Source organism: Hydractinia symbiolongicarpus, chromosome 1 (assembly GCF_029227915.1).
Source record: "Hydractinia symbiolongicarpus strain clone_291-10 chromosome 1, HSymV2.1, whole genome shotgun sequence".
Lineage (NCBI taxonomy): Eukaryota > Metazoa > Cnidaria > Hydrozoa > Anthoathecata > Hydractiniidae > Hydractinia > Hydractinia symbiolongicarpus.
This window is the reverse complement of record NC_079875.1, coordinates 14,519,166-14,534,196: the sequence shown is the minus strand read 5'-3', so window position 1 is coordinate 14,534,196 and position 15,031 is coordinate 14,519,166. Positions and strand designations below refer to the sequence as shown.

The 15,031-nt window shown below is 33.3% G+C and overlaps 1 protein-coding gene across 1 annotated transcript; it reads right to left on the bottom strand.

Annotated features, from left to right (window-relative positions):
• Nucleotides 1-7,320: 7,320 nt before the first annotated feature.
• Nucleotides 7,321-13,601, bottom strand: LOC130641602 (uncharacterized). The gene is made up of 10 exons (XM_057448474.1): nt 13,005-13,601; nt 12,132-12,416; nt 11,145-11,393; nt 10,812-10,975; nt 10,560-10,730; nt 10,162-10,304; nt 9,731-9,921; nt 9,275-9,385; nt 8,939-9,143; nt 7,321-8,317 (listed from the first exon to the last, which is right to left on the bottom strand). The coding sequence occupies exons 1-10, from the start codon at nt 13,012-13,014 to the stop codon at nt 8,212-8,214; spliced, it is 1,635 nt and encodes a 544-aa protein (XP_057304457.1). The 5' UTR covers nt 13,015-13,601; the 3' UTR covers nt 7,321-8,211.
• Nucleotides 13,602-15,031: the final 1,430 nt, after the last annotated feature.

Genomic DNA, 15,031 nt, shown 5'->3' with positions numbered 1-15,031 from the left:
TGTTATTCTATTTTTTAAATATGTATTCAAGATTTTTATTGGAAATACCAAATCAGCTACAGATATGTCACATGGTTACCAATGTTTACAATTGGCCAAAATCCTGCCTATATTTTTTGAACATGTCCATGTCCTTTATTTCTTCCAATACAGCAGGTTATACTTGCACTGTTTCGAAACTTATACAGCAAGTTATTCTTCTCCTACTTAAAATAATAAAACAAACAATTTTAGTGTTTTTTTAATGTTTTTTGCGCAGTTTTATAGGAAAATCTAAATTTAAGTGCAAATTCTTTTTCAGACTATGGTTGTTTAGTTGAGAATATTTAGCGTTAAAATCATTTTTTTTTAAATTCATAATGGAGGAGGGTGTTACGACAAGCATATTCTATCTTGTTTTAATTATTTTTCCTAAAGGGTATCGACCAAACTCTTGCTATATTACAGTTTAGCTAGCGTAATTTTAAACACAATATAATAATCATAGTAACAATGGAGAGTGTTGCGACAATAATCTGTCTTGTTTTTCACTTGTATTATAACTATTTTACTGAACGTAGCTAATTTTTGTTATAAATCACATAAAAATTTATACCTCTGTTTAACCACGTAACTTTTTTTGTGATTACAAAATTAGCGCACCGCGCATTTGAGTTTTATCGCAACAAATTACCATGAACAAAGAATCAACTTCCAGTGGCCTTAGCAATGGTGATTATAAAGTATAACGTTATTGATTCACCTTGTTTAGTATAATTGTAGATGGACATTCAACTAACAAAAAATAACATCATTGATATCTTCTATGCTCATTATATTTTCACGAGAGAATGTTTGTTGTTTTTTTTGCTTGATATTATTTTTTTATTTTCGTTAAAACTAGGGTCAGTCGGGCGGGCCCGTAGAACAACTAATTGAATTGGAGTTGCCTTAGAAACAAATTTACTTTCGCCTATCAAAAAATCCTGGGGACACATCCCACTGGACGGACTGGCTCATTCTTTGCAAGGACTTTAGGCCGAAACCATAAAATATTTTCGATGACAATTTTTTAACAATATTTCTTAAATTTGTTAGTGGCCATAACTAATGGAAGTTGGCATCATTGTGACGCTTAAAGGTTACTCAAAAAACTTTCTTTATATCATAGAGAATATTAAAGTATTATCAAAAGTGTTTTACTCAACCTACCAAAAAATTGGCAAAGTTAACAAAAAAAGTATGCTGAACATAATGGTGACATCAAAATTTTGATTTTTGTCACCTAAATGCTATTTTAGGCCAAAATTGGTCCAAAAATTAAAACCACTTTATTTTCGGCTAAATCTGGCACAGTTAACAAATAAAGTATGCTGAAAATGATGATGGTACAAAAGTTTGATTTTTTGTCACCTAAATGTCATTTCAGGCCAAAATTTATCCAAAAATTAAAACTGCTTTATTTTCGACAAAAATTGACACAGTTAGCTAATAAAAAAAATATGCTGAAAATGATGGTCACATCAAAATTTTGATTTTTTGTCAACTAATGCCGTTTAAGACCATAAACGTTTCAATCGCAAGACTTTCAACCATGAATGATAGGCTGTATTTTTTGTTAGCAATTTCTTTTAAAATGTGAGTTTAATGACACGTTTCGATTTGTTTGCGTTTGTTGTAAGATATAATGTCAGTGGTGTGCTTTATCTTCAGAGGTTCATGCACCGAACCCCTTCAAATGTTTGGCACAATAACACAACGAATTAGCAGGTTTTCATCAAATATTTTGGTAGCGCGCGGAAATTCTTAGAGCCCCCAGGGCTTCTTGTTGTTCAATGAAATCAAAACAACTATGTCATGCTGGTGGTCTATAGAGCTCTCAAAGTATTCACTAGCGCTTTTCACTTATTTGTCCAAGAGGTCGTGGGTTAGATCCTCACACGAGGCTGTGTTTAAAAATTCATCTCCAACCTGGCAACTAACTAGGAGCTTTAAACACTAAAACCTGACAGAAATTAATGAAGATAGGAAATAGGAAGCATAGCTAGCTAGTTACACTCACTGATGAAACTTCTGAAAGAAAACTTTCTGGAGAGATTAAGTCAAATGTTGGTTACAGGAGGGGTTCAAAAGGGGAAGGACACGCGCACGACATGCTTTCGTTTCGTTTCTATTAAACGCTTGCTCCTTTTATTTCCCTGCGACTTACCTGCCATTTTTAAAAATTCAGGTGATCGGCCCTGAAATCAAAAATGCAGAATCAGGTCAACATCGATATTGCATCGATAAAGACTTTTTATTTGCGTATGATCATTATCATAAAAATTTGCCTAAACCTCTGCAAGGCATTTTCACTCTGGTTGCAAATACTCATACCCATAATACTAGAAATGCATCAAACAATAACCTAATACTTCCAAATGTTAGTACCACTCGGTATAGAATTTATAGTATAAAATATCAATCAATCCGTTGCTGGAATACAATTAATAACCAACACAGTGATAAAAAGCTGTCATCAATATCCAAAAACCAGTGCAAAAAAATAATTACAAATCAATTGTTAAGTAAATACTTATAAGGAATATATATAAACTAATAATTTATTTGCTACACTTAAATTTAAATTTAAGTTTAATTAGTTATTCATTTTTTGTATATATATAGCTATATTTTTTTTATTTAATTTTGTTTAATTTTTGTTTATCTTATTTCATTTATTGATTTTTTGTTTGTTTTTCTTGTGTTTTTTTGTTTGTTTTGTCTTTGTCTTCTAATTTATTTCTACCACGTATATATATATATGTCTATCTTATTTTTTTGTTGTTGACAGGGGGGCTAGTTCTTGATTAGATTTATCTATTTGACTAGCTCTCCTGTTAGGTTAGATTATTGCATTATTTATACTCTAGACAATTTTTTTTTTTAAAAAAAAGTTTATTTTTTGTAATCTAACTTAACAAATAAATGTATTTACTTACTTACTGCGCCGTGTTATAAAAAAGACAAGATTTATGTCTATTTTTTTTTATTTTTTTTTTTTGTCAACATCGACTGTCGTTTTTCGGCACAACCTAGTGCCAAGATAATTCATTTTCATGAAAAAATTGATTTTAAAATCAAAACTCTAGACTTTCTACGCGGTGGCTCCCTTTCGGCCATCATCACATCAATTCATAGAAAAGGAAATAATCTGATTGGCTAACTAATTTTCTACTTGTCGTCCGCGCAAAACGCAAAACGCAAAGAAAAAATTGAACTCAATTATACTTTTTCTTGAAAAGAACGGTAAAAAAAAATTCCACTTACGTGGTGTAAATATTTTAAGTACGCAAGCTTTTCTGTTTCCTTTTCGTTCCGTTCCTCTCTGTGGAAAATCTTTTTTCCTGAAGTGGAAAACAGCTTTACTACCGCATTCAAATCAAATATTCTGCCTAGTAGTGTAGATTAGCCTTTAAGTTTATTTTCTAAAAATATGGTTTAAACTAAGTTATTATATATCTCTTACAAGGAACTTATTTTTACATCCTCGCCCCCAGATATTTAGCCTGATGTTAAAGCTGCTAGCGCGTCAAGTAAGCTCTTTTTTCGCCGTGCATCACATTGCTAGGTCTTAACATTTTGTTTAGTTTTGCATTGTAGAAGGAGGAAAACGAGGCAATTCTAGTTATTATTTCAGCTTTAGCTAAAAAACAGTAAACTATCTCACGATCCGTATTTCTATAAAGCCCTATAATTTTTAACTTTTATCACAGAGAATTTTACACTGATTAAATTTCGAAATGGTAGGTGGTGGTGCAAGTCCCATACAACACAACCTCCTCACCAGGGCTCTTTTTCTCTTTCTGACGAGATTATTAAAAGGAGAAAATGACTCTTGGGGACGAGGTTGCCATACGAGAAATAAAAATAACATTTTATTGACTAATTACACTGCCTGTTCTTAAAAAAGTTTTTTATTTTAATTGGGATGGGTCATGAATGATACTGTTGCACTTCCTTCTTAATACGACGGAAATTCACGAAATAAAGACCACAGTGGGTTCTTGGTATAACATACGTCTACGCTAAAGTGTGTTATATTTGACTCGCGGTTTCAAAAATTTTTAAATAAACAGAAAATAGCATTCAACGCAGGGGGCCTATGACGCACTCGCCAAGTTATTAAGAACAAAATTTTTCTTGTCCCATTGGGGTTATAAATTGTTAAAAACAAATTATTACGTACGACATTCTGGGTTAGTGAAAATTGATCGCAGTTTTTAAAAGATCCTTAATCATATAATGGAATCGCAACGCTCAAAAACGTTTACAGAAATTCAAGTAGAACGTGAGAATAGAAGTCGTAAAGTTTCGTTACCGGCCTCACAGTTTTTCACAACAAGTAACGAGGTTGCAAATAGTTACATTTCAAGTAAATTGCGAACGAAGTTACCAAGTTTGGCGAAAGACAGCACGAATCATCTCTCGTACTCGCGATACAGCAGAAACGTTAATTCCTTAGAATTCCGCCATGGACAACCAAAAAAGGACGCTGCTTTTCGTAAAAATAGTTTATCGATCGAAAACATTGACAAAGTAAAGGAAGATAAATCTACAGCTGCGGTGAAAGGAAATACTTATACTAACTCAGTGAAGTCGACACGAAAACTCTCGCTAGACAAATATTACGTTACTCCAAATAATATAAATCTCGAAAATAATTATTCTGGATCAAACAGCTTGAAAGAAAGGATGTGGCGAAACAGTTTTGCGGTACCTGAAAACTCTCGAAAACTAAGGTACGACTACCGAAAAAGATCACTTCCAATTTTACACAAACGGGTAGAACTCGAAGATAAAAAAGCAATCATTGAGGAAACACCCTCCATCACACCTACAGTGTGTTTATCTGTAAAGTCCAGTCCCGAGTTTGAAACGATACTTTTAAACTTTCGTGAAGAAAAACCTGGACTGAATATTTAAAAAAATAATCTTGCTTTATTAAGAGAAAGCATGATCTCATATGAAAGTCGTTACAAGAAACGCGAGCAAAAGTGCTATATAAAAAAACGCGAGTAAGAAAGTTTCATACATTGGACTCTCCATAACTCGAAACCTTTTAACTCGAACTGCTCCTTTAACCCGAACGAATTCGTAGGCACCGTGAAAATTTTCTAATGAACTCTCATAATCAACTTTCTACTACTCGAATCCCCTTAATAACTTGAAAATCTCCTTAGGTCGAACAATATTTTGAAAGGCTATTTTCGCTCTTCATAAGTCGAACAATCTGAAAATTGAAGAGTTTCAGAGTTTTTTTCTGAGATTCGAATATTTTCTACGTGTGTTCGGCCCCTTAGATTATTCGAACGAAGTCATTTTTTTCATTACAGAATAGATTTAGTCAACAGAAATAAACTGTTTACGACTTACTTCTTCCCCATAAGGTAGATAATTACTCGAATTCATCGTTTTCTTTCAAAGAGCTTATGTATAAAGGATAAACGTAGGAAAAATTCCAAACTCTCCAGTACTCGAACCGCTCCATAACTTGAACGATTTATGATTCCCCGTGAGTGTGGGAGTTATGGAGAGTCCACTGTATATTTGCAGCATTTACTATGAATCGCACGAAAAACATCCCAGCTTTTCAGGTTTTTTGCTTCTTAGAAATAACGGCAAACTTTTTATTCGGGTTCTTACGATGAAAAGTGGTTATGTTATTTTGTTATTATTATGCTCTGTAAATATTCGTAAATGAGAATAATAAAAAAAATAATAACCAGTGCAAAAAAACTTTCATAACCCCACACCTGACTTTTCAATAACTTTTGGAGTTTCAAACCAAAAGGTATTCGAGGTACAAATGCATATTTTTAAATGGTGAAATTTAGCATGTAACGATTTGCGATTTAACCATCGTGTGGAAATCTTCGAATAAATCTGGGGTAATGAAATATGAATACAGTAGACTCCCGGTCATTCGAAGCTCAACGAGGGATGGGAATTTACTTGAATAACTGAAAATTTCCTTTTTGGTACAATTTTCACTCAGACGGATTTTTTGGAGGGATTTGAATAAAAAAGTAGTTATATCAAGTTTCTACTCCACAGTTTTAAACGCAACGAGTGTTTTAAACGTTAAAATATACAAATATAATGTTTACTTAAAACAAATATCGACAATAACCATTCTTCATATCTATATTCTTATGAAGTGTTTGTGAAATAGTTTTCAATAAAAGTTTGCTTTCTGCCTTCGGTAAAAAAGCGATCAACTCCAGGGCATCCTCAACCTCCGATAATGTTGGTTTTTGTGGAGGCACATCGTTTACTTCCATTTCTTCATCATTTCCGTCTTCCTCCTCTACGCTGTTGCCATCAGTATCATTAACAATGGATTCAACTATTTCTTCATCGGTCAAAATAGTTCATTGCATCAAAAGTATTCAATGAAATTTTCTACAGCAGTCGAGGAGAAGTAACAAAATCATTATGGATCTTATGTCATTGATAGTAAACAATGAAGATCCGATAGAGATAATTATTAAATTTAATTTCGTATGTATTGCCAAGGCCGGTCACGTAGTTTTTTAAGTGTTTGAAGGGCGTACAAGGCATGGAAGCGCTCACATGTCAATTAGTTCTTGAACCGTACGTTAAAACTGTTTGATTACCTATAAGATAAGCAGTTTTATTTTAAATGGTTTATGTTGTTGTTAATAACAGTGTATTTTTTTAATGATACCTTTAACCTTGGAGGGTTAGTGGCTGTAGCACTCGGGTCTAAGGATACGTTTCCCCATAGAACGGGGTTTTTCGCATCCAGCTTAGCCACGATTTCGGAAACGTTTCGATTGTAAATTAGTGGTTGTAGGAGATATAGATGTATTATATTGAATTATGACTACCGATAGCACACGATTGAGCGCAGCGAATTAGAAAACAATTCTAAGGAACTTGGAAACAACTTCAACAGTTATGGGGTTTCATGTGTACCGAAGCAAGTGGCAACCTGTTATTGGACAAGTTCTTAAAATACGAATGGAGCCTATGAATGAAGTCGACAAATATGCTGTGACTGTCCTTGACAACAAGGAGAATAACGTACTGGGTCACTTACCAAAGGGACAAAGTGGAAAATATACAAAGACTATATTTTACTTCCTAAGATCAGATCCATGGAATAGTTGTTTTGTGAAAGTCACAGGCAACTTCGAATAAACGAATTTTCGAATAACTGAAGTTTGAATAACTGAGAGAGATTTACACTAAAACAAGTTAGAAAATTCAAGTGGACTGAAAATCACTTCTAATAACCGAGAATTTTGAATAAGTGCAGGTTTGAATAACCGGAAGTCGACTGTAATTCTATTTTTCTTAGTGTAATTATGTGCATTTTATTATTTATAATTTATCTACACTACATAGATACAGTCAATATGGAAATACACAATATGATCAAAAAAGATCTTATCATAAAAAATAAAATTCGTGGTTTATAATATTAGGCCCTCAATGTGTAACTATTTTGTTTCAAAATTTCCATTCACTAAACTTCGACCTTTCAAACAAACAAACACTTTTCTTCTACTCACTAATGTATTTTGTAGAATAACATATTTGAAGGAAAAACATATGCAGAGTGGAATACCGCTAAAGCGGAAAACTTTTAAAGCCGCAGCTTTATAAGAATTACAGTGGTATTTTTAACGGGTAGACTAATCTCTGATAAAAAAGCATAATTTTATAACAGGTTCGCGAAATAATCACGACGGCGAATTCCCGTGGATTGTCCCACGGGCGAACGACTAGTCTCTTTAATAATAGCCGTATTTTGTCTGTCTTGCCGCGCGAAAACCGCGTCCTGTTCAGGAAACACGAAATGCGATATATAAAGGACGGGCGACTCCGTGGATTCTTCCACGGGTTAACGGCTAGTCTATGTTATAATACCCGTATACGTCTATCTTTCTGTCTGTCACGCAAAATGGTAGCTTAGCTTCGAAATTAGTGAGACGCACGCGATGCGGTATAAAAAGGACGGGCATACCCGTGGATTTTTCCACGGGCTAACGATTATTTATTGCACCGATATTAGTACAAAAAACAAGTAAACAAACAATACACGTATAGAAAGTTAACAGCAAGATCGCTTAAAACGCACAAGTATTTTATCATTTCAAACAGCATCTGCTTTCATCTAGCTTTCATCATAGCATTCATTCATCTAAGCTTTCATCATAGATTTCATGGGCGAAAACATGAGGAGTCATCCTTTACTCTGCACTTTTTTGACGTGGCGTAAGAAATCGAATCAATATGGGAACATCTTTGAGCGCTGTGCTGTTGCGCCCTAGATGAAAAAAAGAAACGAACTAAAAAAGCAAGCACTGGAATCCATAACCTGCAATATTTACATCAAGTTACGTCCAAGTACGCAATTTGTGTATTACATTAATACAAACATTTTATATAAGAGTCTTATAAGAACAACAAGGCTTCAAATGGTTAAAAAATAAGAACTATGACAAGGTTGAAATTTTACTGGTAATCGTGAAAAATACAAAAAAAAAACATGAGGAAATACATCTTTCAAAGTAGATTTTAAGCAGAACCAATTGTTATAATTTTGTGACATGTGTTATATGCATCGCAAATATTTGTAATGTAAAATAAATGAAGAAGGCTTAAAATGGAAGAACTGAAAATGAAATGAAAATTGGACACCTCGTGTTGACGCCAAATTTTCTGGTTTTCATATAATAAAAAATTATTTAGGTAAAAGACTTAAGTTTTTAAATCCTTTCTAATTTATTTAAAAAGCTCCTTTCGTTCTCAAGATATTCACATTTAAAGAATTTCGGATTTTATTATGTTGCATAAATTATGATATTAAAGCAATAGCAAATTTTGACATTTTCTCTCATTAGTAATTTTAGACCTGTTAAAACATCCCTTTAAGTTATATACTTACATATTCAAATGCGTCTTTTTGCCTTTTTGAAGATACGTCGTCTCATCTGATAAATTGGTGTAGCATCTATTTAAGTCCTCTACCATATTATCATACCCAGCAGCTGAACTTATATACATCTCATCATCTTTGTTCATCGCCAATCGATTCATCTTTAGGTCTTCAATTTCATTGTCAATAATATGACGGGAGGTTATTAAATCACCTAAAAATAAGATTCAGCTCGTGTTTTGAAAAAAGAACAATAATAGCGGTGTTGTAAGGGTAGCGAGAGAGGAAGTTAGAGGAGAAGCGTAGGTTCGCTCCTCTGACATTATTTTAATAACACTGACTTACCTATGTCAGCTGCTTGGCGAGATAAATCAATCGCTTTTGTCATTTTAACACGTGATCTTTCTTTGTTGACAACAACATTGGAGGAAGTTTTGTCGTGTACATTCGTCTTCACTACATGAAACAAAATCAAGCTTCGTTAAAACAATTTAAATTGTTGTTTTAATTATAAGTATTATTTTATATTATATATATTAATTAAATTTTACAAAGTTTACGGTTTTAGACAAAAGAAGACAGCAATCGATCTACAAATAGGTAGCAGGGTTAAGAAAGGCAAATTCGTAACTTTTGAAAATTGAGGAGATTAAGTTGGCAAATTAGGGGGAAATTCAAAAACATTACTTCTTCCTTATTCATGCTACATATTTTGTATGTCTAAAGGTCGCAAAAATAAACAAATTAAAGAAGAAAATAAAAAGACAATTTAAAATTAGAAAAAAAATTATGATACATTACCAGGCCGTAAAACAGTTAATCTTTCAACATCTGATTCAAGTTCATTTGTTATCACATTAAAATAATCAACTCGTGACATAAGCAGTGCTTGTGGGGTGGTATCGTAGGGAGCATGAACACTTTCAATTGTCAACTCTAAAACAATGTCACGATTTTCTTCTGATTGTAAATCCCCCATATTGATTTTCACACTAAAACCGTATACGTAGAATCTCTGAAGTTTAAAGTAAAGAACAAGCACTATATAAAAAATTATTTCGATCCTCAAATATGAAAAGAGACTGTAATATTAAAAAAAACATCAATTTTACGTATAAATTAAAACGTGGACGGGTTTATGCATAATATTGGTCATATCCTAGTATTTATAAATTTCTCATTTTTGTTTCTCCCGGGATTATTATCAGAATTCGTTGGAGGGGAGCACAAACCTTTTATTAACAGTGTTTTCAAATGGTCGACTTGTATGCACATCTTTTACTGTTACACCATCTTCAGTGACAATTTCTAGCTGGATCCCCTGTGCCACTGTACTTAATAATCCACCCAAACAATGACCGAAACACTCAGCTATCTAAAAAATTGTTGTAGATTTAGAAAGAAAAAAAAAACATATCTTCAGTGTTAAGTAGTAACCATTTACAACATTATTTCTCGGCTGCTCCACAAGTAACGTTTTGTGAAGTTAAAGCAAGACTTACCTAAAATGATTTAAAACGTTTTAAGGTCTAAATCAAAGTTAATTAAGTCTTCATGCTATTATACAACTTTTATGAAAGTTTTTAGTATTTTCAATGTTAATATTATTAAAGTCACAATAAGCCAGTACCTGATCAATATCTTCAATGAAATAATACATTCCATTACCAGCATCTGATATTTCTTTTAACATTTCTGGGTCGTGATCAGATCCAAACCCGAAGGTATAAACAGATGCCTGTGCTTCTTTTAATGATGTTGAAGTAGTTGGAAGTGCGGTAACTTCAGCTTGAGTTTGGTTCTAATTAGAAAAGCAACGTAGTTTACAACACATGTGTGAGTAGGCAACCATTACGCCAACAAAAACAAAAAATTAACTCACACTAATTGTGGCATTCCTTTTATGCTTAATATTGTTTAACCATGACTGATGTGGAGCTTGTTGCATTTGCTGTTGTTGTATTCTTGTTTCTGCACCACTTGACGGACCATCATATCTTTTTGGATCCTTCATGGCAGCAACTATTCCTGCTGGACTTGTTATACCTAGAACAAATTAAAATTATTTACGAAAATTTTTTTATATTAAAAGTAGTTCACTAGTAGATAAAATCATAAAATTCATATTAACAAATAAACATCAGTCTAACGTAATTACTTATACTTATAAACCAACAAATAAGCATGCAATATCTGTTATTATAAAAATTGTTACCTGAATTTGCCAGACCATCTGTAAACAGTAACACTGATGCAACTTCGTTTTTTTGATCAGATGGTCGATCAATGATTTGACACAATCCTTTTAATAATCCACCACATAAATTGGTACATGAACCACTTTGGATATTTTTTATTTTATGCAATGCATCTTTTTTATTATCTGCAGTCATAACTCGCAAGCCAAAATCAATATAAACATTTGTATCGTACGTTACAATGGAAAATCTGTCTTTTTCATTTACTAAAATCAATATATTTGGCAAATTATTACAGCAAATTATGTGGTTTCACATTTTTTATGGCGATAAATAAAAAGCAAAACTTTAATGGACCTACTGTACCTGGATTTATTAATTAACAATCCATTTATCAAAAAAAGACAGATTAAATAATGAAAAGTGTCAGAGTAATACCAAAAAGTTTTAAATTAATACAACATAAATCGCAATTCTAAGTTCTAAAATCCATTTTTGAACCATTCTGACTTATTTTGCCCACAAAACCGCTATTATTTGGGCAAAAAAAGTTACAACTTTTACTATGTCACATTCATTGTGTACAATATCAAAAAAAATCAGATAATTCAATCTTCAGAAAAGTTTGGAAATCAATATTTTTAACCCTTTTTTACTAACTTTGCTTAAGTATCTGCCATTATTGGGCTGAATAATTTTTTTTAAAAAAAAACAGACTTAGTTACATTTGAGGGTCAATTGTTACCTGTCAATGTGCCAAAATTCAGAATAAACTAATGATCCCATGCTGAGAAATGTCCTAAAAACCATATTTTGGGACATTATTGCTATTTTACATCAAAAATCAGAAAAAACTAATGATCCAATCCTGAAAAAAGCTGGTAACAGACGGGCAGACACCGGCTAATTTATAGGACTTCACCTGTACCAGGTATCTTTTTTACTTATCCTTATCCTTGTTTTTTGTCAACCATTAAAGAAGTATATATATTTTTTTGACTTACATTGTGTCAATACAAACTCTAAGGTCCGCTTCACAAGGTCAAGTTTGGCACCAGCCATAGATCCAGACTTATCAATAACGGCAATGATATCAATTGGGGCTCTTTTTTCTTCATTCTCTTTTTCTTCCTGAAAAGGAGCTTTAAGTGATACAAGAGCCCATATGTCTTGTTTCTCATTGTAAGTGTAATCTTTATATTCAGGTAAACAGGAAATGTTTACTTTATTCGATGAATTTTCTGCATTATCACAAAATGTTCTTATACCAGCTGCATTATGATTATGAGCTAAAATAAAATATATATTATATATATCTATATATCAATTGTTTTAACATTATAGCAAGTATTTTAAATGGTGCAACATCAGTCATTTTGTTGAGCACCGTAAAAAAATAAGTTATTATGTGACTTTTTAACCAGTTGCATTTGCTCTATGAGCATTATTATGGATGACATAGTCTAGTGGTTATAACTCTTGCGCTTTGTGCGGGAGACCAGATTTGTGATTCGACATGGGTGAGTGAGGAATCAAACCCTGGTGTTGCACAGAGTACGAGAGCTATAACTAATCTACAGCGCCACTTTTTGTAAAATATGCACGTATCTATCATTTTCGGTTTTTCAATTTACCGCCAGTTACAACTCACTTAATCGGGTGGTCGTGAAAAATTGGTGCCGACTCACCTGATGCCGTACTGCCTACAGTTCTCCTGGCCATTACCATCACAGCTGTTACCTTTACATCTTTACAAAAAAGAGGCTAGGTAGCTGGCTAGGTAGCTAGCTAGCCATAGCTAGATGGCTGCTTTGTCCATATAATATCTTGGTCAACTTATTGTAAAACATAATAGAAATAAAGAGCCAATAACTTACCGGAAGCCATTTGAAGTGTGTTTTTCTTTTTTTGAAAAAGGGTCAAAATTTACAGCAAGCTGGGGGAAGCAATTCCTTAAATCGGCTGATTAGGCACATCAAGGAGGAAATGTAGTGACTTGCCTTGTTTGTCTGATTATAACTTTCTTGTTTCTTGTTAAAAGCTCTTGGCAAAAGGAGAAAACGTAAACATTCCATTTACTAAGCAAATGAGATATTGCTACAGAATTACGTAACCGTCCGGCTACCATTATGAAACCGCGTTGGAGAAAAAGACTAGTAACCAGTTTAGGAGAGAAGGAGTACAATCTCAACCTCATCCCCAGGATCTTGTGGTCCCTGAGCCGTTATTACGGAGTGGCCAACAATGCTTTCGCCGCTATCAACTTATCAACAGGCAAAATGCCCTGGGAACTAGGTTGGTACAATCTCAATCCCAGGGCCTATAGCGTTTTTTGATATAATAAGGATGGATATGAAACGCTTCATCCTCTCATATCCAAAAAAAAAACTCTACAGGCCCTGGGATCGAGGTTGAGAAGTAGTACACACGTTTATTTACAATGGAGTTTGATAACAGGATGCAAGTAAAAGAGTTGAAGACATAAAAAATGGGATTTTGGTAGCAAGGGTATTTGTAATACAGTAGACGTCCGTTAATTCGATCGAACACGCAAGAAGGGACTAAATTATTTGTTCGAATTAACAAATGTTCGGATTATCGGAAGTTCAGAAAAACAGGAATTTTAATAAACGTTTAAAGGGGTTATGCTAATATAACTTTATTACAACTGTACTACAACTTTTTATAAAAATCTTTTAACGTTGTTTGCTTGGCGATGGGCAAGGCCTCCAAATTCCATGTAAACTTCATTTTATTGGAAATGCCAATTTAATCGATAAATTCAAAGAAATTTTGCCACGATCGATGCAATAAAAATGAAAAAATGAAAACGTTTTTTTATTTTCCCATAAGATTTTATTTATCGATACACAAATTTTCGAATTAACGAGGATAATGCAGCCTTGGGACTAAAAAAATTGTTCGAATTAGCGAAATGTTCGAATTAGCGGAGTTCGAATTAAGCAGCTCAAAACATAAGACTTTATTAAACCAAACTCAAGAGAGTTAGCAATTTGATCGAAATAACGGAAAGTTCGATTAAGCGGCATTCGAATTAACGGACGTCTACTGTATTCTTTCTTTAAAAATTAGGTTCATCTGCATCTGTAAAAATGGATGTTAAAAATATTAAAGAGAAAATTAGTTAGAAAAAAAAATAAAAGTAACAAAGGAAAATGTCTTGGTTTAGGTTCTACTAGTCGATAAAAAGCCCGTGGAAAATTCCACTGAGGGAGGATAAAATTAAAAAAGAAGTGTCATTTGAATTTTGACGATGTCATCAACCCATCCACAAAAAAAGTTAGAACCTTGTTTTCACGTTGCCTCTCTATTGTGTAGAGCTTAAAACTGCTCGATCAAGAAAATGTATATGATCATGTGCTTTTGTTGAACGCCTAAGAAGAAGGTTTAAAATTTTTTCTGATGTCAACAATGGCCCGTCAAAACCCCAAATTTTTTTAAACGCTGATCAGGAAAATGTATAGGATCATGTATCTTTGACAAATGGTTGCAGAGATATTGAGGTTGAAAGTTTTTTGATGACGTCAACCCGTCCATTCCAAACGGAATTAGAGACTAAGGTTTTGGAAACTTACCCAAATTGATCCTAGGTGATTCCCTAGTTACCCCACACAGTGAAAAATCATTGACGTCACCACCTCGTTTCCTCTAAGTTATTTGTCCTCAAAATTTTAGGTGCACTGTAATGGCTTCATTAATTTGATATAGGATATTGACGTTAAAGTAGTGTTATTCATGTCGCGACACGTCATGAAATTTAACATTTGAGATATAACTTTTTCAGCAACTTCAAGGGAAAATTAACATCCACTTTGCCTGTTACAGATAGACACAGTCTCTGTATTATTATAGAGACTAGTCGATAAGGCTCGTGGGGAAATCC

Coding starts and splice junctions, on each gene's coding strand:
- LOC130641602 (XM_057448474.1), bottom strand. Junction 11,394..12,131: donor AGAGTTTGTATTGACACAAT/GTAAGTCAAAAA, acceptor TATTGATTTTAG/TAAATGAAAAAGACAGATTT. Junction 10,976..11,144: donor AGATGGTCTGGCAAATTCAG/GTAACAATTTTT, acceptor AATTTGTTCTAG/GTATAACAAGTCCAGCAGGA.